The sequence below is a fragment of the Balaenoptera borealis genome (genome assembly GCF_965194805.1).
Source record: "Balaenoptera borealis genome assembly, chromosome: 4".
NCBI lineage: Eukaryota > Metazoa > Chordata > Mammalia > Artiodactyla > Balaenopteridae > Balaenoptera > Balaenoptera borealis.
Window position 1 is genome coordinate 7,436,601 of NC_138861.1, and position 23,169 is coordinate 7,459,769.

The following is a 23,169-nucleotide window of genomic DNA, read 5'->3' on the forward strand; positions in this document are numbered from 1 at the left end:
TTTTAATTTCATCATAAATCATTTTTATTCAATGTGCTTATAAAAATAATTCAATGTCATATTGAATTTATATTATATAAAAATATTGAGAATGATATTCTACTTCTTAGTATAACTGGTTTGACTGATGTGACTCAATTTCTGTGTGTACTATCACAAAATGGTTTTATTTTTCCATTAGCTGTCATCATCTGTATTCTTTCAAAAGTCCCTCTTTCTCTTTCCATTATATATAAGCATCTTTAGTGTTGTCTCTAATTCATAGCACTTTCAGTCATTTTCAGTTATTAAAACAGCTTCATTAGGGAATTCCCTGGTGGTCCAGTGGTTCAGAGTCTGAGCTTCCACTACAGGGGGCACGAGTTCGATCCCTGGTGGGGGAACTAAGATCCCACAGGCTACATACGGTGGCCAAAAAACACAGCTTTGTTATATTTTTAAAATTTAGCTACACATCTTTAAAGCTACAATCTTAAGCTCTCCCTTTCTCCCCAGTTCCTTCAGTGGGAGTTGAATAAAAGGGAGGTTTCTTCTCTTACACTTTTCCTCCATCCGACTTCCCAATGGTTTCTCCACATACATCCTTGTCCCCTCTCGGTTGAAAACCACTACCAATTCAGCCTATCTACATAAACACAGCAACATTGGGGCCAACAGACCCTGGGTTTAACAGCAAGTAGGTACTCTAAGCATTGGTGGTCCCTTTCTAGGTGAGATCACACCTTCCTATTGTTCCCAAATTGCAGGCAGCACATAGAACTGCTCTGATGCGTGTGCCTCTTTACTCCTCAACATGGTGGCCTGTGACAAGCCTGCAACCTCCAATCCTACCAACACTTTATAGTCAAAGATAGAGGTGGCCGTAAAGCCTGAACCTTAAGAGGCCATCCTTATCCCCTCCACCTGGATATGGTCACCCTCATCTGGCTCCAATGCTGTACCCCAGGATTTGCAAACTTCAGTTGTAAGAATCCAGAGAGTAAGTCCTTTGGCTTTGTAGACCATAAAGAGTGTGTCACAACTATGACTGATGTCAACAACTAATGTCAATTCTGCCGAGGTAGCTCCAAAGGCGCCACAGACAATAGGTAAACGAAGGAATATGGCTGTGTTACAATTTTATTCATGGACATTTGAATTTCATACAATTTCCACGTGTCATGAAATACCACTCTTTAAAAATTTTTTGCAACCATTTACAACTGTGAAGTCATTCGTCGCTTGCAGTCACACAAAAACAGAAGGCAAATGGATTTTGCCTTCTGGCGTTTGCTACCCCCTGTTCTTCCCCATCCCTGCATCTCTAAGGTCAGGGAAGCAAGCCCATGTCTAAACCAACACCCAGTCTTGCAAGGAAATACCTCCTGGGAATTAACCCCAAACCTTGTAAGCAATTCTCTTAGGGAAACTCTCCCCCACCCCAATCAGTGAAGGGATCGGGAAAGTTGGAGGAGATGATAGTTTCTAAGAACAATACACTCCTATCACAACAATGTCCCAGGACCGCCCTTACATATCACCATAGTAATGGCCACCAAAATAGATCAATACTTCTCATCGGCTCCCCCCCGCACCCCCGATTCGGCCTTGGAGTATGTAGTAATTCCTGCAGAGTTCAGTAAACTTGGGGATGTTAAATCTCTATCAATACCGTGCATTATTGTTACATAATTTAGACATCAGAAACATTGAACAATTTACTTTTTAAAAATAATTATTTTCCCAAATGGGTCCCTCAATTGACCTTCCAGGTGGCTTGAGAGACATTGATGTATTTAGATAAAGTAAAATAAAAGTTTAATGTCCTGATTTCTTCTTTTGCTATCTCTAAGAGTCATAGAAATCAGGGAATAACCTGAGAGCCATTCACCATCTGAATGACCAACGATACTCTCGATGACTGCTTGCTGGTCTTTGCTAGCAAAACCATAAACAAGGCAGCCGTTGTAGTCATAGCTGTCTCTGGAATGTCATCAAGCTTTCTTGATAATCTAGATGACATTCTTCTAGGCAAAACAATGAATAGGAGACCTGAGTTAACCCAGGGACAAGGTGTTCATCCAAATCAAAACTGCATCTTCACAAGCTTTAGTGGTCAAGGATTAGCATCAGTCAGGATGACTCTCTGATTTCCATGGACACTTACAAGATCTCCAGACTGATTCAAAGCTAGAGAATATTCAATACAACACAACTGGATCTGACTCCATCTTACTTGAAGAATTGTAGACACAAGGTAAGAAGTCTCACCTCCTGTTTCTTTTCTCTGCACCTGATAGCCACGGATTGACGCCCCGTAGAACAGAACCTTTACAGGAGAGATTAAGGGCTTCCCCACCCTCCTACAAAAAACATTTTTGTTCCTCTCTGAGATTCCATTAGTCATTAAAAACAAAAAGCAAACCCTGATCGGCTGTCATTATTAAAGGTGTGTTTATGCATGTTTGATTGCAAACACACCATCTTGCACCCCACATTCAAGTTACAAGCCATAAAGCTGAAGCCCTTTCCTAGTATACACCCTCAAGTTAGGACAAGTAATTTTGTGCTGGTATTTTATCTATTTTACTCTGTTCCTGAATCAATACTAGGGTTTGAAAACTTTAAGGATGAAGAACTGTTATTCAATAGCAACCCACTCACAGATATATTTGATTGATGTTACTAGATGGGAATGACCATATTGGAAGATCTACAGTTAGAGATCACAGGCTATAAATGGATTTTTTTTGTGTGTCTGTGAGACAAATGAGGTAAATTTTTTTGTGCATTTGTATTTTCTAAATTTCTACAATAATCCTATAGCAACTGTTTTTATTTTTACAAAATAATTTTTAAATCTTAGGAAATAAACAGAGCAATTATCATGATCAATTTTCCAAAGGAGAAACCAGAACCAGCTCAGAGAAAAAGGACAGACATCACTACTACCATCCTGAGCAGGCCCCAACTTCTCTGATTCTCCACTTGGCAACTTTTGGTCTCTGCAATACCTTCTAGAACAATGACCCTGAGACAAATTGGTTATGTCTCCAAAGAACTTAATGAGGGCACTTAGTGAAGGTAATAAAACTAAGGAGCTAATTACCTGACAAAAAGTAATTTTAAACTTACTTTTGAACCTTGGGTCCGTGTTTGATTTTCCTGACTGGTACTTTGTTCTTGTATTCCAGCCACATAATCTACATACTCACAGCGAAAAGCAAGGGGCCTGCTTCAGCCCACACATTGTTTTCCAGTGATTTGTCTCCAGCTCGGACCTTTTCCCAGGATTACTGTTGGGGGACATGACTCTTTCTGCTTCCGGTTTAGATAGAAGGTTTTTCTTTATCAGAAAGAAACCAAGTCACACATACGTGGCACAAACTGAATAAAGCTATTGGTTTTTAAATACTTTATTTCACTGACCCTAGTTTCCTTAGGAGATGAATATAATCAAGTTAGCAACCTGGTTTGGTCACTGAGAAAATGAAACATTTCTGAAACCTCACAAAACAGTGTAGTGTGCAAACTAGAACTAGTCAGGCTTTCATCTCTTTACAGAACAGTCTCTGCAAACAGCACGGTACATCATAAGAGCTTTCACTGCTGTCCTTCAGCCTCTAAACTGCAGAGGAGAGATGAAGGCAAACTTCCAAGGAAATGCCCAGGTAACTGCAGTCAAACATTATCCAGGAAGCTGCAGGTAGGATGCCATTACGTGAAAAGCTCCAACTTGCTTCAAAACCTAGGCTACTGACGTCTACAATGAAATTCACATTTTCTTTACATACGAAGAAATTACACACATTTAAAGAACTGTTACCTCTATGTTAATTCCCAACCTGGTCGATTATTTGTAGTCTTATCAGCAAACTTTGTATGAGGTGGTTCTTTTGTTTACTATTCTGTTACTTAAACGATTATAACTTGCTTTAATGATTCAAAAATGAGAGTGACATTTGTATATATAGCCACAGCTTAAGAGAAAGGTAGTTGACTTGAATTTCTGAATTACGAATGAAGAAAGGTGTTAAATGGCTTTGTTTAAAAAACAAAAAAAGGCCCAACACTATAGATACAAATGATATCTTTGTCACAACAAGCATGAATGTAATATAAAATGAGACCAGTGTTTTAAAACCAATGTGAACAGACTGACTTTTTTTAAGAAATCAGCTATTTGAGTTCATTAAAGTGGATTTCACAGCTGCTATGATGTGTCTAGCACTGATTCCAAACATATCCAGCAATTCACTAGGTTTCCCGCTTTTTTTAGGCACTCCTGACACTGCCAGCTGATGAACGTGGACGCCAGCCTCCCCAGAGACGGCTGCACAGACGGCTTCTCCAATGCCAGCTTCTCGGTAGCGATTCTCCACCGTGACAACCCGGCCGCCTGTAGCTTTTGCACTGGATATGATGGTGGCAGCATCCAGGGGTTTAATGGTAAACGGGTCAATGACACAGAGAGAAATACCCTGTTGAGAAATGGCATCGGCAGCCGCTAAGGCTTCAGGCAGAGTAACTCCAGCTCCAATAACTGTGACATTGTCATTAACACTGTGGCGGATGACCGTGGCCCGTCCCATCTCAAAATTTTCTTGTGGTATATAGGTGACTGCAGTTTCCGGCCGGCTGGTCCGAACGAAGCACTTTCCTTTGGGGTCGGCAGCCAGACAAACAGCATGCTCTGTCGAGACGGCGTCACCTGGATAGAAAACCGTGCAACTGGGGATGCTTTGGGACACGTCTAGATCTTCCAGGGCCATCTGGGAGGGGCCATCTTCACCAACGGACACCCCGCAGTGGGAACCACTAACTAAGACTGATACTGGTTTGAGATATGGCTCCCTTCCGGATCTGATCAAATGCTCTGCTCAAAAAGGCAGCTGGAAAAAAAAAAAAAAAAAAAAGGCAGCTGAAGTCCTAACAAAAGCAACGGTTCGACCACGTGTAGCACAGGCCAGTTCTGTTCCGCAGTAAAACACTCAATAAGACGCTCAGAGTGTTCTTTCTTGAATATCTCAGAAGAGATGGAGTTCTTTGGGTCACCACCCAGGACAATGACTCTTTCATCTGCATGGCCCAGTTCAGCCAGAGCCAAACTATATGCTTTCTGAGTAGCTATCTTGTCACCCGCTTTATAATCAGGCAGGCAGGTCATTTTTGTATCTGTGACGCTGACTGGAGGTGAGCCTTCAACAGGGGCTATGAGATTCCTGTTGGTCCGTATCTGACTCTCAGTTCGTCTGATGACTTCATCTGCTCTTCCTTTCGGCACCGGCTTTCCATGCCAGTTCTCCGCATGCTCAACGTCTGGAATACGCCGGCCCCGGAAGGTCTTCGCAACTACGGCAGCGGGCTTGCTCTTCACTCGAGTCGCTTGGCAAAACGCGTGGCACAAGGCCTCCACGTCCCGGCCATCCACTCGCTACCCGAGTGTTCCACCCACAGGCTCCGCGGCGACGCCGACAGATGTCTGCGCGGTGCTTCGGGGCGTGGCACGCCACTGTGTCCCAAGCGGTTCACGGGGAAGACTGCCACGAGGTTATCCAAACTGTAGTGGGCAGCAAAGGCCGAAGCTTCCCGGCCAGAGCCCTGCGAGGCCTCGCCGTCGCCCAACAGGCAGAACACCCGGTAGCGGGCTCTGGCCCAGTACTCGCCAGCGTAAGTCGTTCCACACGCGGCGCCCAACCCAGCCCCAGCGATCCTGTCGCCACGTCGACAGACGACAGTCTGGGGGTGGGATGTCCCTCCGGGGCACAGCGAATGGTCCTCAAGTTCATCAGGTCGGGTTCACTGATGCCGCCCGCCTCCGCCCAGGCGGCACCGAGCAGTGGAGCCGCATGGCCCCTGGAGAGGACGAACCTGTCGCTGTCCGGGGGCTCCGGCTCTGTCTGTCTGTAGCTCGTCGCGTGGAAGAAGAGCACCGACACGACGTCGGCCGCGCTGCAGCACGACGTGGGGTGGCCCTGACGGAATGGGTGCGCAGGCGGTTGGCCAAGTCCTGCAGGACCAGCACGGTGGTCGCCTCCGGGGCGGGGCGGGGCGGCGTCCGCCACGTTGGCGTCTTCCCCGGTTCCTGAGCCGCGAAAGGGGCGGTGCTACGGCGGTCCCGTCACGTAACGGCGCGCCCTGGCCCCGCCTCCCGGGGAACGAGCGGGGCAGTGCCGTCACGTGACCGCTGCCGTGGCTTCGTCAGGTGACAGCGCGCGCCGGCCCCGCCTCCCTGCGGAAACTGCTCGCCAAGCCGGCTTGGGTTCTCGCCCTGCCCCGCCTTCTTCTTCCGGTGAGTGGGTTTTTACTACTTTGTCGCCGGCATGTTCAACATTATGAAAAGTAATTAAATGTCTTCATACCCTTCCTCGTGGTATAAATTCAGAAGGGGGCATTCTTCTGTCCGTGTGTTACGGGAAGCTGTTTGTTGAAGTCATGCTTTTTTTTTCATCCCGTGAAGCCACGTCCGAGACATCTTCACGGTTCTGTAGCCGAGCATTAATGGGAATTATCCAAAGTCACTTTAAGTCTAACCGATATGGCAGCTCTGTGTCAACGAGACTTTTCAGAGCAGCTGAAAATCCTGTCTGTGACTTGCAGATAGAAGTACCAAAAGGTGCAGGAAAGGTCAAATCTAGACCCGCTGAATGGTGGCGTATCTAGAACTGCAGTTTCCCAAGTATACCCTAAAATACTGTTAGTAATAATAACTTTTAAATAAAATGAATTTACTTGCTTTAGTTATAAAACTAAACTTGTGCCATGGAACACTTCTAGCGGGCAAGGGTTATAGCTTATTGTCTAAAAAAACAAAAACACAATGACAGTACTATATCCTCTCCCACTCTGCGGTGTTGAACAGCTTGACTCTTGAGTAATAATAAGTTAATAATAATTATTAACTTCACATTAAAATCATCACACTGGACACAAAAAACAAGCAAAAACGCCTGGACTCCACCTTAGGCAAGCCGAATTTTAATTTGTGGGCCTAGAAGTCTCGGACGCTATAGTTTTAATGCACCTTTTGATTCTCTGGGCGGAAAATAAAATGGTGTTGCTAAGAGAACTCTCCAAAATGGAGCCGGGAGGCCACTGAAGAAGTGATTCCGAATGGATTCCGAACTTTTGGCCGCTGGTTGTCTTAACACAGGCATCCAGAACACCTGCCCAACGTTCCAGAAACTTAAGATGCTTGTTGGACCCTTACCCTAAGTAACTCTCATAGCCTATCACTTAAGGACAAATATCTCCTTCCTGCATGAGGGTCAGTCATAATTCTTGCCAGACAACTTTAACAACCTTGTGGCTTTTGTCTTTATAAGCCCCTGACTCTTTCTCTTCCCTGCACACTCTTTCAGTTTTACCCCAGTCTATGTCTCCAGAATTGCAATTCCTAAGACTTCAATAAAGCTCTTTGTTCTTGGCACCCTTGATACTGATTATGGTTTGACAGTTCTGATGTTTAGTCGAAGTTAAGAATCAGTCATCTGCAGATAGGCTTACACCAGTGGTTCTCAATGTTGGTAGTACTTTAGAATCATCTGAGGAGTTAAAAAAACAAGTCTCATGTCCAGGCTGCACTCCAAAGCAATTAAATCAGAGTTTCTGGGTAACGGATCTAGGCATCGGTAATTTTTAAAACTCCCCAGATAATCTCAATGTTCAGTTGGGTTGTAAACAACTAACTCAGGGGTCTTGCTACTCTTTGTATATCTCTTATATCTCAGAAAAAAATTTAAATATTATTTGCCACTTAAATTAATTCTACCGTTTTTATATTTAAGAATACATATTAGAATAAACCATAATGGTATGACACTGACAAGATTTTAAGACTTGCTGAAAGAATGTTGGAGTCGGAAGAATCCTTAGAAGGTCATCTTGTATTACTCTGCATGCCCTTTACGAATTAGTGCTTGCTTACTAGATTAAAAAAGGAAGAGAAAATAAAAACATACCAAACTAGGACTGGGAGTACAGATGGAAATTAAAGAAAAAAATATTCGTAGTATCATAATAGCAAACTATTAGGGGCTGACAGGAAGGCAGTGAATATAAACATAGGTAACTCACTATTATTTTGGCTAAGGAGAGCTCTAATAAACCCAAACAATTGGTAAACGTGATAGTATAAAAATGGTCTATGAGGCAGTGTTTACCTGAAAAAAATGGGAGAAATAAGTACTTAACATTTCTTTTAAAGTTCCCAAATTCTTCCATTCGTTTGAAGTATTGCACAACTATTTCCCAAAGTATTAAACGGAAAGTTCTTAACATTAGTAACGATCAATTTTTTTAAGAAAAGAATGTAGTCTTGAAGATTTAATACCCTAGATAGTGAGTGTGAATTTCCCTCTGTTGTTCTGTGAGACCGTGTGGATTTCTTTTTTAACTACATAAAAAAAGAATGTTTTGTAAATTATCTGTAAAATATTTTAAAGTGTTCTGAGATTTTTTAAACAAAGGAATGGAAATTTATATATAAATTATTAATATTCCTTGTAGGCATTTTAGTCTTTTAAAATATATTTTCAAATATGCAGTTGAAAGTAACCATATAAGTATAAAGTATGCATAATTTGACAATGCAGATCACCCAGTGTGGCTGTGAACACGGTCAAGTAAATCAGAGACATGACACCACATTCTATTTTCTCCATTTAGAAGAGACTACTACTGACAAAAGGCCAGCCCCCAATTTTTAAGCCAACATGGCAAACATTTAATTGTCTTGGAGAAAAGTCCATTACTCATTTTAGAACTCATTTTGGAAGATAGTCAGAAGTTTTCTGCAAACAGGAAGAAATTATTCATTTGTTAATTTTGGTTTATACACCTAAAGTAGGGATTGGCAAACTCAAGTACCTCTGGAGTAGGGAGTTAAATGCGTAACTGAATGTAGGATATAATGTAAGAGGATTGGAGGGGCCTGTGACAAACTGGAGGATACAAGCCCACCTAAAGGCATTCAAAATTGAAAAATTTGTGAACATTTTGTTGGGGGAAAAAGCCGTTTCTTCAGGCTGCCAGTTTTTACCCCTGATTTAAGGCATGTTGTAAATAAATAAATATGTTGTTTTACCTTTGTTTAAATTTTTCACTATAATTTTTTCTCATAGTACAAAAAAAAAATTTATTGTGTGTACTTCAAATGAAAATAAAACCCAACCAGAGCACTAATACAGATAGCTATGGAGGGAAAAATATAAATAGCAAGAATTGGTAAGTGCAGTTTCTGAGGAAACAAAACACCCCTACTGATTACTCAGGAGGTCTACACCAATTTGTGAAAATATACATTTCCACTGTTTGAGAGTGAGTTATATATAGATTAGGAACACTGACATTTCGCTGATATCTGAACTGTTGAGTTTTGTTAAAATGGAATTTTATCAATGAAAGACGCAAATGATGAATTCATCCTTTTTCTTCCTTTATTTGAATTTGGTTAGTTTAGTGGGCTAAGTATGGAGTGAGCGAGGGTAAGATTCTTGTGTAGGGCAGTAAGTTTCTTGGGGGAAGAAAGGTGCTCTACTTTCTTGAATTATTGCTTTTGAAATTTATGGCAGATGCTATCACTGATGGTTCTACTTTTTCCATAGTTTATAGAGTCCTTATTTTTTTTGGTAGGGGAGAGAGGTAGACAGTAAAGACCTACTTCTAAAGACCTACTTCTTAAAGTGCTTCTCAGATGAAGAAGTCCTGGGAATGTAATGTACAGCATAGTGACTACAGTTCAAAATACTATATTATATATTTGAAAGTTGCTAGGAGAGTAGATTTTAAATGTTCTCACCACACACACAAACACACACGCACAAATTATAACTGTGAGGAGATGGCGGTGTTAACTAACCTTATTGTGGTAACCATCTTGCAATATAAATGTGTATCAGATCATCACATTTTATGCCTTAAACTGACACAATATTATAGGTCAATTATACCTCAATAAAGCTGAGAAAAAAAATAAAGTGCTTCTCTGCTAAGTCCATTATTTCTAAATCTGCTCCTATTGCCTGTTTTCTCTTCGGACAGTGAGTTACACTATTCTGCTTTTTGAAATAGCTAGTAATTTAAAAATTAAATGATGGACATTGTTTGGGGGTGCTATATTTTATTTCATTAAATTCTTTTAAAGGGTGTTGGATTTCATTCTAGCAGACAGCTTGGTGCTTTACATTTTTTAAATTTTGTTAAGACCGATATAAAGTATGCTTCACTCTGGTGTTACTGCAAAAGCATAACCTCCCTGGGGTCTCCAATGAAGGTCCCAGGTGTTCAGCAAGGACCCTCTTCTCTTGGCCGGTCAAGATTCAGTTGTGTCAGTCAGCGCTTTGTGAGCTCTGGGAACTGTTTCATTTACTGCCCGGAAGCTACCCGTTGCCTGGCCTCGTAGAGACCTCCAGAATTCTGCTGTGCTCTGTGTAAGACAGCCTTCCCTGCAGCGCTGTCTGCAAAGTGCCTCCAGGAAGATGATGTGGCTTACCTTGTTTGTTTTTCTTCTCTAGGGATCACGGTTCTGCCCTGCCTGTTTTCCAACGTATGAACACTGTTGCTTTCTAGAGTGTCTCTAGTTTTGTTGTTGTTTATGGCTAAAGGGTAAGTCTCATTCTAGTTATCCTATCGTAGTCTCAGAACAGCATTTTAAAATATTTTGAACCATAATACCTTCCATGGGGCATATACTCTCCAGATAACCTAGGTTTTGTAGAATGGGTATGATTTTGGTTAGTGTAACCTTGATAGGAAGTCAAGAGCCAAGTTACAAAAGTAGCCAAAGAGAATTTCTAATCTGACAGGAAGGGAAGATTCATGCTGAGAACAGTGAGGGGAAAGCAGGAAGCCAGATTTTGAAAAGGCCTTGAAATAGAGCCAAGTGAGTTGTTTTTGAGTTTTGTTTTGTTCTCTTGCTTTTGGGTTGAGGGTGAAGTACAGTGGAAAGGGTTTTATCATCTGAACATCTTGATCATGGCAGTGTTTGGGAAAATTGTTCTGATAGTGTTAGGAGAGATAAAATGAACGTGGGGAAGGCGAGGGTTTGCAATGGTGCCAAAGTCAGACTAGGGAGTTCTTTGTCTCATTACCTCCATAAAAATCTGTCCTAGTATGACTCTGGGCGTCCCAGTCCTCCTGTGAATCCTGGGCAAGGCAAATGAAACTCTGACTACAGAAACGTTGATAGAAAATTCCCCTGTACACAGAGCTGTAGTTAGGAACTTTTCTGTTTGCTACACGTATGGTACAAAAGTGTAGCAGAAAATTATAAGACAATTCGTGAATCATAAACACAAATTATAATAGGGAAAATTACATTTCCAGAATTAAGTGTCATGGTTTCCATTAGGACTTATTTATTTCTGTTCCATTTATTACGTTCTTTCTTTCAGATCAATTTCCAAATGTTCTAAGTTCCTGTAAGTTTAACTTGGTGTGTAATAAACAAAATTTCATTTGTTACTCCAAAAAAAAAAAAAAATATATATATATATATATATATATAGTTCTGAACATTAAATTTAATGCAAGTAAGTAGAATTATCTGACAAAATTGAGAACAAGAAGTGGAGAAAGCAGCAGGTCTGCGGTAACAAAGGATCACACACTGGGGTTTGGGGGTGGGAGCTAAAACAACAGTGATGATCTCACAGCCCGGGAGGCTGGAGGTCCAAAATCGAGGTGTCAGCAGGCTTGTCCTTCTGAGGACCATGAGGAAAGGATCCACGCCTGGCCTCTCTCCTTGGCTTGCAGATGGCTGTCTTCTCCCTATGGCTCCTTCCCCTCTGTGCATGTCTCTATCCAAATCTCCCCTTTTTAGAAGGACATCAGTTATTTTGGGTTAGGGCCCACCTTAACAACCTCCTTTTAATTTGACTACTTCAGGAAAGACTATCTCCAAACAAGGTCACGCTCTGAGGTAGGGGTGAGGACTCCAAGGCATCTTTTGGGGGTGGGAGGGGAGCAGTTCAAATGGTAACACTTGTCTTGTGGTCGTATAACTCCAATATTCACATGGCCTTCTCCCTCATGTGTGTCTATGTCCAAATTTCTTCTTTTTATCAGGACACTAGTCGTACTGAATTAGGGGCCCACCCTTTCCAGTAATGACCTCATCTTAACTAATTACATCTGCAATGACCCTGTTTCTAAATAAGGTCACGTTCTGAGGTGCTACAGGCTAGGACTTGTGCACCTGAACCCTAAGCTTGATCACCAGCCCTTATGTTTTTGTTTGTATTAACACATCTCTGATGACACCACAGTCTTTGACCACGTTAACCATCAAATTCAGCTTTTCTCAATCTTCCTTTTTTTAATTGGAAAAGTTTTTAAAATATTGCTTTAAATCAAACACTAGAGAAGAACAGAGTGAAGAGTTATTTTCCGAGCTCCCCCCACCTCAAGCCTCATCTCGTAAACTATTAACAGTTGATTGTTATCCTTGCTGATATTTTCTATACTGTCTTCCTTCCACAGTTTGTTCTAAGTGGGATTTCTTATGCACACTGTCTTATAGCTCACTTTTTCAACTTAACGAGTCTATAAAATTGCCCACATCAGTACATACTGATTTAAATCCTTTTTTAAAGCAGCAGCAAATAATCTTGACTTGTTAACTAGAGTAGCAATCTCGAGGATGTGACCACGAGATGGCACTAGTGCACAACCACCTTTATTGGGAGTCACTCCGACTGATTTGCATGGGGGCGGGGAAAGCCTCTCAGCGCCGACCCCTCCCAAAGGCAGGGTGGACCGCTCTCCGGCGGGGTAGTGGTGGGGCATCAGAGAGGGGAGACCCTAGGCCCAGGTAACTCCGAAGAGCCGCAGTGGCTTGGGGTCCTTTACAGCCCCAGGGTTGATCTCGCCTACAGGTAGCAGATGCTGGGTGATGTTTCACAGGGTATGCAAAGCAGGGAGACTCTAAATGGCTAAACATCTGCTCTTCGGAGCTATATTTCAAATAATCGGATGTGTAAACATTTGATTTTGGCACCAATCAGGCTTTTGAGTTACTGGGTCCCAGCCTGCTGTGAGGAAGGAAACAAGATACAACTTTATAGGGGACCACCTTTAACTCTTTTGTATAACAACTAGCTCCCTACTGAAAGACATTTTACAATTTCTCCGCCGCAAAAAAATTGTCACAGATCGTTCAAAAGAAAAATTACCAACCAATTTACATCATATATGACAAAAGGCTCATTTTATTAATGTGATCAGGACGCCCAACAATAAGTAGGATAAAATGGTGAAGAAGCACAGGCTCCTCGAAAACAACCCTGAAAAATGACGGCAGCAGGAAGGAACTGGCTGCTAGAAGTGAGATGACGACTGTGAACCCCCCGGGAAGATGGGGACTCGTGAGCCAGGGGTGGGAGGCAGCGGCCTGGGAGGAGGATGTCCGTCTGGGGGTCTGGAGAGGTTGTTAACTTGAGCCCTTGTCTCCCTTCTTCACCTTAGGGGTGGGGGGCATCACTGGTGTCCCAGCGGTGTGAGGCGCTGGCGGGGGAGACGGAGCCCAGCTAAGTAAGGAGAGGTGAAAACAGGCACAGGAAGACAGCTGCCCTCGGGCCCTCACGCCTCCTGCTCTCCTGTCAGCAGAAATCCTCTGGTCCCTGGAGTCTTTCCTCTGTGATTTCGCCCTCCGTGTTCTGAGACTTTCCAAGACTGACACAGTTGAGGGTGTGACTTTCGGCACATCCCCAGTACACATTACAGGACAAGAGAGCTGACTCCCTCAGTGAAATGCGATGCTACAGGTTCAAGGAGAATACACACCTGAGGAGTACGACTCCTCGAACAGAAAGTTAAAAATAATGAAATTGGGGCTTCCCTGGTGGCGCAGTGATTGACAATCTGCCTGCCAATGCAGGGGACACGGGTTCGAGCCCAGTCTGGGAAGATCCCACATGCCGCGGAGCAGCTGGGCCCGTGAGCCACAACTACTGAGCCTGCGCGTCTGGAGCCTGTGCTCCGCAACAAGAGAGGCCGCGACAGTGAGAGGCCCGCGCACCGCGATGAAGAGTGGCCCCTGCTTGCCGCAACTAGAGAAAGCCCTCGTGCAGAAACGAAGACCCAACACAGCCATAAATTTAAAAAAAAAACAATAAATAATAATGAAATTGAACAACACATGCCACCTTAAGCAGAGTTATTGGAACAGATGAACCAATAATTTAAAATGAGTACAGTACATGTTCAAGAGTTGAAGAAGAATATGGTAATAAAGCAAAGTGATAAACTCTTTTAGAAAACAAGTGATATATGATACATATCTGTTAAAAGTAAGATAGTTAAAATGAAGACACAAGATGGAATATCTAGCAGGATGATTACATCAAAGAATAAAAGGGTAAACTGGGAGATGAAATTAGGAGTAATCCAAGGGGCAGCAGAAATAAAGAGACAGAAAATACAGGAGAAAGGTTGAAAGATTGGGAGAACAGAATTATCAATATCCAGATAATACAAATCCCCAAAAGGAATTGAGAGGCCGTGAGTATCAGGACACTTAAGGAAATACCAATACCTAGACACACTATAGTAAAACTGCAGAAGAGCAAAGGCAAGAGAAATTATGAAAAGATTCCACACAAAAAGTAAACCACCCACAAAGGAACAAAAATTAGCCCAAAGTGAGACTTCTCAACAGTAAAACTGGATGCAAAAGACAATGGAGTAATACATTTGTGCTAAAAATTTTTTTAACACTTCTTCCTGTGAAGTATAGCCTACAAACATAGAAGTGCATAAACTGTAAGTGTGACACATGAAGAAAAATCATAAAGTAAACAGCAAGGTAACCACCACTCAGGTTAAGAATATCGCTGGCCACTTAAGAAAGTGTATCTAGAAAATGTAGCTCATTTTGCCTGTTTTTGAACATTATAAATGAACTTTACAAATGAGCTTATACTGTATGCATCCTTTTTGTCTATTACTTCTTTTATATTACGATTAAAAATCAATGTTTACCATCACTGTAGTTTGTTAATTTCATTGCTGTATAGAATTTATCACACTTATTTTTCTATTTTTGTTGATGAACAGTTAGATTTTCTCTAGTTTGGGCTATTACAAACAGTACTGTCAGGAATGTTTTCATATATGTATCCTGAGAGACATGGGCTAGAGTTCCTAGGGTATGTGTCCGGGAATGCCACTGCTGGATTAGAAGATGTACACATTTCAACTTTTCAGATAATGCCAGAGTGGTTTCCCAAAGTGGATAAACAGAAGCTTGCTCTTTGAGGTCAGGAATAAGACAATGATATCTACTATCACTAGTACCGATCCACATTTTTATCATATTAAAGAGTAGTGTTCTATTCCTATTTACATGTATTTATAAAATCTAAAAAATCTGTGTTTGTAATTTTAACGTGGGAAGGTATTTGAGTAGCATTTTTAGAGATGATGATGGAAATGGTCAAGTTTTCTATTCCTCTGTCAGTTTTATAGGTTATATTTTTTTAAGAATTTGGCTATTTTATTTAAATTTATTTGGTCATAATATCCTCTTACGCTTGCATCATCTGAAGTGATATCACCTGTTTCAATTCCAGTATTGGTTAATTGGGTCTACTCTAAATTTTTTGAGTGGTCCTGCAGGAATGTATCAATTTTATCATTCTTTAAAAGGAACCAAATTTTTACTTTCCTGTTCTCAATTATGTCTGTTTTTTCAATTTCAATAATTTCTGGTCTTCACTCTCTTCCACCTTCTGTTTTGAATTTCCCTTATTGTTCCTTTCCTGGCCTCTTGGTGTGGATTAGCTCATTAATATTCAGCCGTTCCTCTTTCCTAACATTTATATTGAGGTGCTAATACATACACTAAAGGACCTAATTGCTGCTTCGGATGTATCTCACAAATCTGGATATGTAGTATTTTTGTTATCATTTCAGCCCCAAATATTTTTCAATTTCCATATGATTTCTTCTTTAACTCACGACTTATTTGAAAGTGTAATTCTTAATTTCTAATTATATGGGAATTGTCCAGCTATCTTCTTCTTGTTGATTTCTAATCTAACTGCACAGTGGTTAGAGAACACATTCTGTAGGATTTCAGGCCTTTCAAATTTGTTTGGATTTGCTTTCTGGCCCAAACTATGATAATTTTTGATAACTATTCCATATATGTTGGAAAACACAAGTATTCTTGCAAGCACTGGAAGCAGCGTTCTATGAGACCCATTAGGTCAAATTGTGTTGGTGGGCTAGTCTTCCAAATCATTGTAAATATTTCATCAGCTTGTTCTATCAATTACTGAAAAAGGTAATTTTCCTCCAAGGCTGTTTGTTTTCTACCATTATTTGAAATTTTATCAGTTTTTCCACTATATACTTGGGGCTATATTACTAGGTGAATATAAGTATATAAATTTAAAATGGAACCTTTTTATCTTTATGAAGTGACCTCTTCTAACTACCATAATACTTTTTGACTTACAGTCTATCTTCTATAAGATTAATATATCTATACTTTTGGTTAGTATTTGTTTAGTATACCTCTTTCCATCTTTGACTTAATTTTCCTGTTTCCTTATGTTTCAGATGTGTCTCAATAAACAGAACACAGTTGTATGTTTTAAATCCAATGTAAAATATTCATTTTTTTAATTGCAGGCAGTTAGTCCATAATTATTGTTATATGGATTTAAATCTATCACCATATTTTAAAAATTTTCCCTACAGTCCTATGTTTCTTTTTTTTTATTTCATTGCTTTGAGTTATTTTATCATTTCATTTTCTCTTCTTGTTTGTATCCTATTCAAAGTCATATACCCTGTTTTCTGTTCTTTTAGTGGTTACCCTAGAAGGTATTCCTGTATTATTATATCAGTATCTAATCTTAATCAATACTTTGCCCCTACACATGCACACACACACACACACACACACACACACACACACGCCTTAGTACATTTGTGAAAGCACAGGGAAACATCTCTAAAGATATCTCCCAACTCTCTACTGGGTGGCAGGGTGCAGGGGTGTGATATTTGGGGGGAGAAGTAGGAGGCTTCATTCTGCTTTTCACTGTGGTGCATGTACACACTAAATTATGACCAAATATTAGTCTTCACTATTGTACTTTATATATATATAGTGCATTACTGTACTCTTACTTTGTATAACTCATTCTTGCATTTGCTACAGTGTATTTTGAACATGGTGCCTTGCCCATAATCAATATTATTTAAGGGTTGAATCTGAATGGGGAAAATACAAAATCTTTTATTTTCAAACCCAAATTAAAATGAAAAAAAAATTGAAGATACATGGTTTGTTGGATTGTTGGCAATTTGAAATTAAGAATGGGGTAGGAGCAGGTAGGGAATTCTGTGATCGGTAGAGCAATCAGTAACAGCTGAAATAGCCAGAACAAGAATTTAATGCATTTGAATTTACTGGATTTGAATTTAATGCATAAGAATTTACTGGATTTGCACTAACATAGAACTCAGGATGATGACTTGCACTGGGCCGGATTTCGGAAACGGGGTAGAGTGGGTGTAAGTTGGCGTCACAGGAAACGGTTATCGTATAGAAGTAGGGTGCAAATGTTATGGATTAACCAGAGTTCTCAGTAGAGTAGTGCCTCCAGAGTAGATGCTACAAGGGTGCCCTTCATTGTGTAGATTGACACGGAATGCGCTTTCACACCCTTAAAAGCCTTGCTCCTAGATTCAGGGATCTTGTGGTCACCCATTCTTGTTTACAATTTAATCTAGTTTTCAGTGGCTATATTCGTTGATTAAATTCATGTACCTGCACACATATACCCCACTTCACCCTACCTGTAGCTCCTTGTCATGCCTGGTTTTCTCCTTTCAGGTGACAAGATTCTCTCCTTGACCAAACTCTACTCAGGCTCCTCTGAACTCTTTTTTCAACTAGGCCTGGAATTTCGGATTTCCTGTTCGTATCTGATTGTTCAATTTTAGCAGGAAAGTCGGTTTAGCCAGAATCCCCCATCTTCCACATCTGGTCAGCCTCCATGTCTGTAACTCATCAGATTCCGGATCATTCACCATCTTCCAGGTGATGTCTGATCACACCAGCCTGCCTATTTCGAGAGTCCTGTTAGGTTGGTGTAGCCAGAATGCCCCGTTACCCCTAATGTTTCCTCTTAGTAATTTTCCATCCACTACCCGCCACCCTGCTCCTGGGCTATCAGTTCCCTCCTGTCCCCGTATATTCCAAGGGGAGCCCGTATCTCCCCCCACTGCGGTGATCCTTATACAGACTGAGGAGGAACCCCTTGAATAAAGTCTGCCTTACCTTTCCTTCAATTTTTTGCCTTTAATGTAGGTCTCTGCTCAACTCTTACTTTCAAAAGCGTATTCAGAGACCAGCACGTGTGAAACAGCTTTCTTGCCTACCCTGCCAGCTTTATGTTTTTCAGAACAGTATGGTACTGGAAACAATATTAATTAGGTGTTTTTTTTCACACGTCGCCTTGGAATATGAGCTGAGCTAGGGCAGGAATATCGTCGGCGTATTCCCAAGGCCTGGCACACAGTAAGAGATCATTGAGTGTCTGCTGAACGAATATATTGTCCACGGAATCCTCCCAAGTACAGATGGAACGAAGACTCACACATCTTGAGAAGAACACAGAAAAACCGGGTGGGAAGGAGCCTCGAGTGGGCAGAGGGGGCTTTCACGGGGAAACAGCCTCGGGGGAACTTCGCTCCGGCGGCCCGGAGGCGCGGAGGACAGGCCTGCGCCCGGGGAACGCGGCGGCCCTGGGCGCCACCGGCAGCGGGCGGCGTGCGCTAGGCCGGAGCCCGGGGCCGCCACGTCCGAAGGGGCTGTGCGGCCCGGGAGCTGCGCGCCGGGCAGCCGCCCGAGATCCCGCGGGGCCGGGTCCAGGTCGCGGCCTCACGTCCGGCGCCGCCTCGTTCACCCTTGGCCCCGAGCTCCGCCACGCCGCCCACGGCGCCCGGCGAGCACGCGGGGAGCCTATCTGCGCCGCTGGGGCGTGAGAGTCCGCCGCGGCCCACAAAGGTGAGGTCTTGTTTCCGGGGACGTTTTAGGGAAGAACACTCGTCCCTCCCCCTTCCGGTCAGGTGCGCCCGGCTTCTTCCGCTCCTTGTGGGTTTGGCCGGCGTCGCCTCGTGAGCTGCTGCCGCCGCCGAGCCTGAGGTCCCGCGGTGTGGACTCGGAGGTCCGGAGGTCCCAGGCCGCGAGGACGCAGCCATGGTGGGTCCCACCCGTTCCTGGAAGGCTCCGGTCGGCGGCGGGGAGGGCGGGCCGGCGTCGGGCCGCTGGGAGCGGGGTGCGGAGGGAGAACGGCGGGCGGTGCGCGGCCTGCGGTGCCGGCACGGGTTCCGGGCCGGGTCCTGGGCCGGGTCCTGCAGGGCTCGTAGGGCGCCCGCCGCTGCCCACAGCCCGCGGGAAATCCGCGGGTCTCCGTGTACTCCCTCCTCAGCGGTGTAGGAGCGGGGGGCGGACGGGGTGCGGCGGGGACGGCGTAGTCGCCGGTCCTCGCGGCCGCTCTGCACTCCCCAGTGCCCTACTCCCGCCCCAGACCCTGCCTCCACGCCCCTCTTCCCCTCCACCGCCCTGACACTTTGTTTTTATTAAAAATGCAGTGGATGCAAAAGAGCGCTTATATAGCACGTTTAAGTATAAACTATAAGGAGCTCTCGTTTATCCGTTATTCACTTTAAGAACCCTTCTGTGTTCTCCTTCTTGAACTTATATCTCCAGGAACCACTCACAGGTAAACAGTGTCTAAATTATGCTGGCTTGCTTTTACATTTACCACTTGTGTTTATATTGCAAAACTGCTGTTTTTTTCCTTTTTTTTTTCTGTTCTTGAGAATAATTCTTGAATAGGAACATGTTTTGTAAATAGTCACTTTTCAGTTAGTTTCTAATGGAAACAACAGCATAAAAAAAGTTTATGACCTGGTAAAAAGTTATGATACTCTGGTCTCAGTGCCATTAGTCCCCTTTCTCTGTCACTTTCCATTTTCTCTTTTTCCTTTTCATTGTATTCTTATTTTTCATGTCTGTCTGCAGTCTTTTTGCTTTAGATTATATACGTTTGTGTAAATTCAGTCTTTTTATTTATCAGTGTGTGCGGTGGCCAGCTCTTTATAATTTTCTTTTCTAGGCTTTCCTTTTCAGCTTGGAACATTAAAACCTTAGTAGTTGGATTGTGTGTGAGCGATTGGGGGGTTGACTGGCATTTGACAGTAGTTGTGTTTTTGACTATCAGAACGTCACTTTTGTCAGGCTGTATAGTAGGAGTATATTGCCTTGTCATGAGTCAAGAAAGCAGCATATAAATCTGTTCTCATTGACACGTTTCCTGCTCTGTCACTTTTCTGGTGCATCAGCCAGGGTGGCTCTGCTGCATCCTCTCTTGAATTTAAACTCAGCTTGGAACTGGAGGTTTTCCATCTAGACTTCTCTATTACTTGCTCTATACTTCTTTCATGCAGCTCAGAATGTGGACAGTGGAGTCCTGGACGATGAGTTTGCTACCCGTCTTTGCTAAATTATGGTCTTCGTGAAGTTACTTAACCCCTCTAAGATTCAGTTGTTCTGTTAAGTTGGAGTAATCATAGTGCTTACTTTATAGAAGTGTGAAAATTAAATGTAAACCACTTAGCCCAGTATCTAGTACTTAGTGAATGTTATTGTAATTAACCTTAGTAATAGTAGTAGTACCTGATGGTCGTTTGTATATCTTCTTTGGAAAAGTATCTATTCACGTCCTTTGTCCAATTTTTAGATTTTTTTTTTGTTAATGAATTGGATGAGTGATTTTGCAAATATTTTCTCCCAACTCTAGGTTCCTTTTTATTTTGTTGATCATTTCTTTTGCTGTGCAGAAGCTTTTTCGTTTAATGTAGTCCCACTTGCTTATTTTTGCTTTTGTTGCTTTGTGCTTTTGGTGTCATATCCAAACAGTCCTTACCAAGGTCAATGTCAAGGAACCTTTTTCCCTATGTTTTCTTTTTTTTTTTTTTTAAAGAACTATTCTTGTTTTTTTTTTTTAATTAATTAATTAATTTTTTAATTTTTGGTTGTGTTGGGTCTTCGTTTCTGTGCGAGGGCTTTCTCTAGTTGCGGCGAGCGGGGGCCACTCTTCATCGCGGTGCGCGGGCCTCTCACTGTCGCGGCCTCTCTTGTTGCGGAGCACAGGCTCCAGACGCGCAGGCTCAGTAGTTGTGGCGCACGGGCTTAGTTGCTCCGCGGCATGTGGGATCTTCCCAGACCAGGGCTCGAACCCGTGTCCCCTGCATTGGCAGGCAGATTCTCAACCACTGCACCACCAGGGAAGCCCTTCCCTATGTTTTCTACTAAGAGTTTTACGACTTAGGCCTTACATTCAAATCTTTAATCCATCTTGAGTTAATTTTTGTGAGTGGTGTAAGGTAGGGGACCAGTTTTCATCCTTTTACATGTGAATGTCCAGTTTCCCAGCACCATTTATTGAAGAGACTGTCCTTTCCTCATTGAATATTCTTGGTTCCCTTGTCTGGACTCTCGATTCTGTTTTATTTGTCTATGTTTCTCTTTTTATGCCTATAAGTGTAGTAAGTATTAAAGCGATTGCCTGCTAGTAAAAACTGGCTTCTGAGAGTTAGTAAAACTAAAGAAAAACATTAATGAAAATCTACCTAGTATACCAACTTTTGGAATAATGTTACATGTACGTGGTTTAAAGAAAAAAAACACAGTAAAATGTGGTGGTCTGTGAAATGTGTGTTAATTTCCTTTTACTGCTGTGAAAAGTTAATACAAATTTAATGGCTTGAAACAACACAGATTCATTCTCATATTCCTGGAGATCAGAAGTCCAAAAATGAGTCTTACTGAGCTAAAATCAAGGTGTAGCTGGGGCTGTCTTCCTTCAAGATGCTCTAGTGGAGAATCTCTTCCCTTTTTCCAGTTTCTAGAGGTTGCCTACGTTCCTTGGCTCTTGACCCCTTCCTTCTCTTCAAAGCCATCAGTGTAACATCTTCAAATCTGCCTGAAGAGAAGGCAGATCTCTTTCTCTTGACAGTGATCCTTCTGCCTCCCTTTTATAAAGACCCTTGCAATTATTTTGGGCGCCTGTGGATAATCCAGGATAATCTCCCATTCTCAGGATCTTTGATGGCGTCTGTACAGTCCTTTTTGCCATGTGTGGTAACACATTCATGGGTGTGGGGAAATTTGGGCATGGACATCTTTGGGAGGGACGGCATTATTCTACCTACAACAAAAAGTAGGTCTGCCTCCAACTCTGTTACCTAATTCCTTAGCTCAGTTGAGAAACAACCACTATTAGAACACAGTTTCTTAGGTAACCATTCAGATATTTCATATGAATGTGCCAGTATATATGGCCTCTGACCTCCCTCCCATACATAGAAACAGTATGCTAGACACAATCCTATGCCCCTTGCTCTTTTTCTTGTACCTGATCTTAGACGTCAGTCTACGTGAGTACACATAGATCTACCTCTTGCTTTTTTAACAGCTGACATCCTATTGTTTTCTTTTACTGTAATTTATTTACCAGGTCTCTGATGGACACTTAAGCTGTTTACATTCTTTTGCTACTGCAAACACTGCTGCATTGATTAGTCTTATTTGTTTTGTACATATGTAAATATGTCTGTAGACTAAATTAAAAGAAGTAGGATTCCTTGATCAAAAGATGTACAGTTTTTATTTTGATAAGTATCAAATCGCCTTCCAGAAGATTGTACCAATTTACTTCCCACTTATTTTTTTTTTTTTTTTTTTCTTTTTTAATTTATTTATTTTTATGGCTGTGTTGGGTCTTCGTTTCTGTGCGAGGGCTTTCTCCAGTTGTGGCAAGCGGGGGGCCACTCTTCATTGCAGTGCGCGGGCCTCTCACTATCGCGGCCTCTCGTTGCGGAGCACAGGCTCCAGACGCACGGGCTCCAGACGCGCAGGCTCAGTAGTTGTGGCTCACGGGCCTAGTCGCTCCGCGGCATGTGGGATCTTCCCAGACCCGGGTTCGAACCCGTGTCCCCTGCATTGGCAGGCAGACTCTCAACCACTGCGCCACCAGGGAAGCCCCAACTTCCCACTTATTAGTGAGACTACTAACTCACCCACAGTGTCACTAATGCAGTGTGAATAAATAATTTTTTAAAATATTTTTTGTACGTTAAAAATTATAGCTTATTGAAGTTTTAATT

At 42.4% G+C, this 23,169-nt stretch overlaps 2 protein-coding genes across 2 annotated transcripts in view; one reads left to right on the forward strand and one right to left on the reverse strand.

The window, feature by feature from the left end:
- Window positions 1-1,103: 1,103 nt before the first annotated feature.
- Window positions 1,104-5,881, reverse strand: TKTL2 (transketolase like 2). Its single transcript, XM_082391720.1, is given in 7 exon segments — window positions 1,104-4,805; window positions 4,807-4,872; window positions 4,875-4,948; window positions 4,951-5,410; window positions 5,412-5,471; window positions 5,473-5,681; window positions 5,684-5,881. Coding segments are annotated over 7 exon segments (1,605 nt in total). The 5' UTR covers window positions 5,769-5,881; the 3' UTR covers window positions 1,104-4,154.
- A 13,170-nt stretch (window positions 5,882-19,051) lies between these two features.
- The window catches only part of TMA16 (translation machinery associated 16 homolog), a 45,648-nt gene continuing 41,530 nt past the window's right edge, over window positions 19,052-23,169 (forward strand). Inside the window, exon 1 of the mRNA XM_082391803.1 lies at window positions 19,052-19,198. Coding sequence (XP_082247929.1) covers window positions 19,196-19,198 — 3 coding nt within the window. The 5' untranslated portion in view covers window positions 19,052-19,195. The remainder of the gene's footprint in view (window positions 19,199-23,169) is intronic.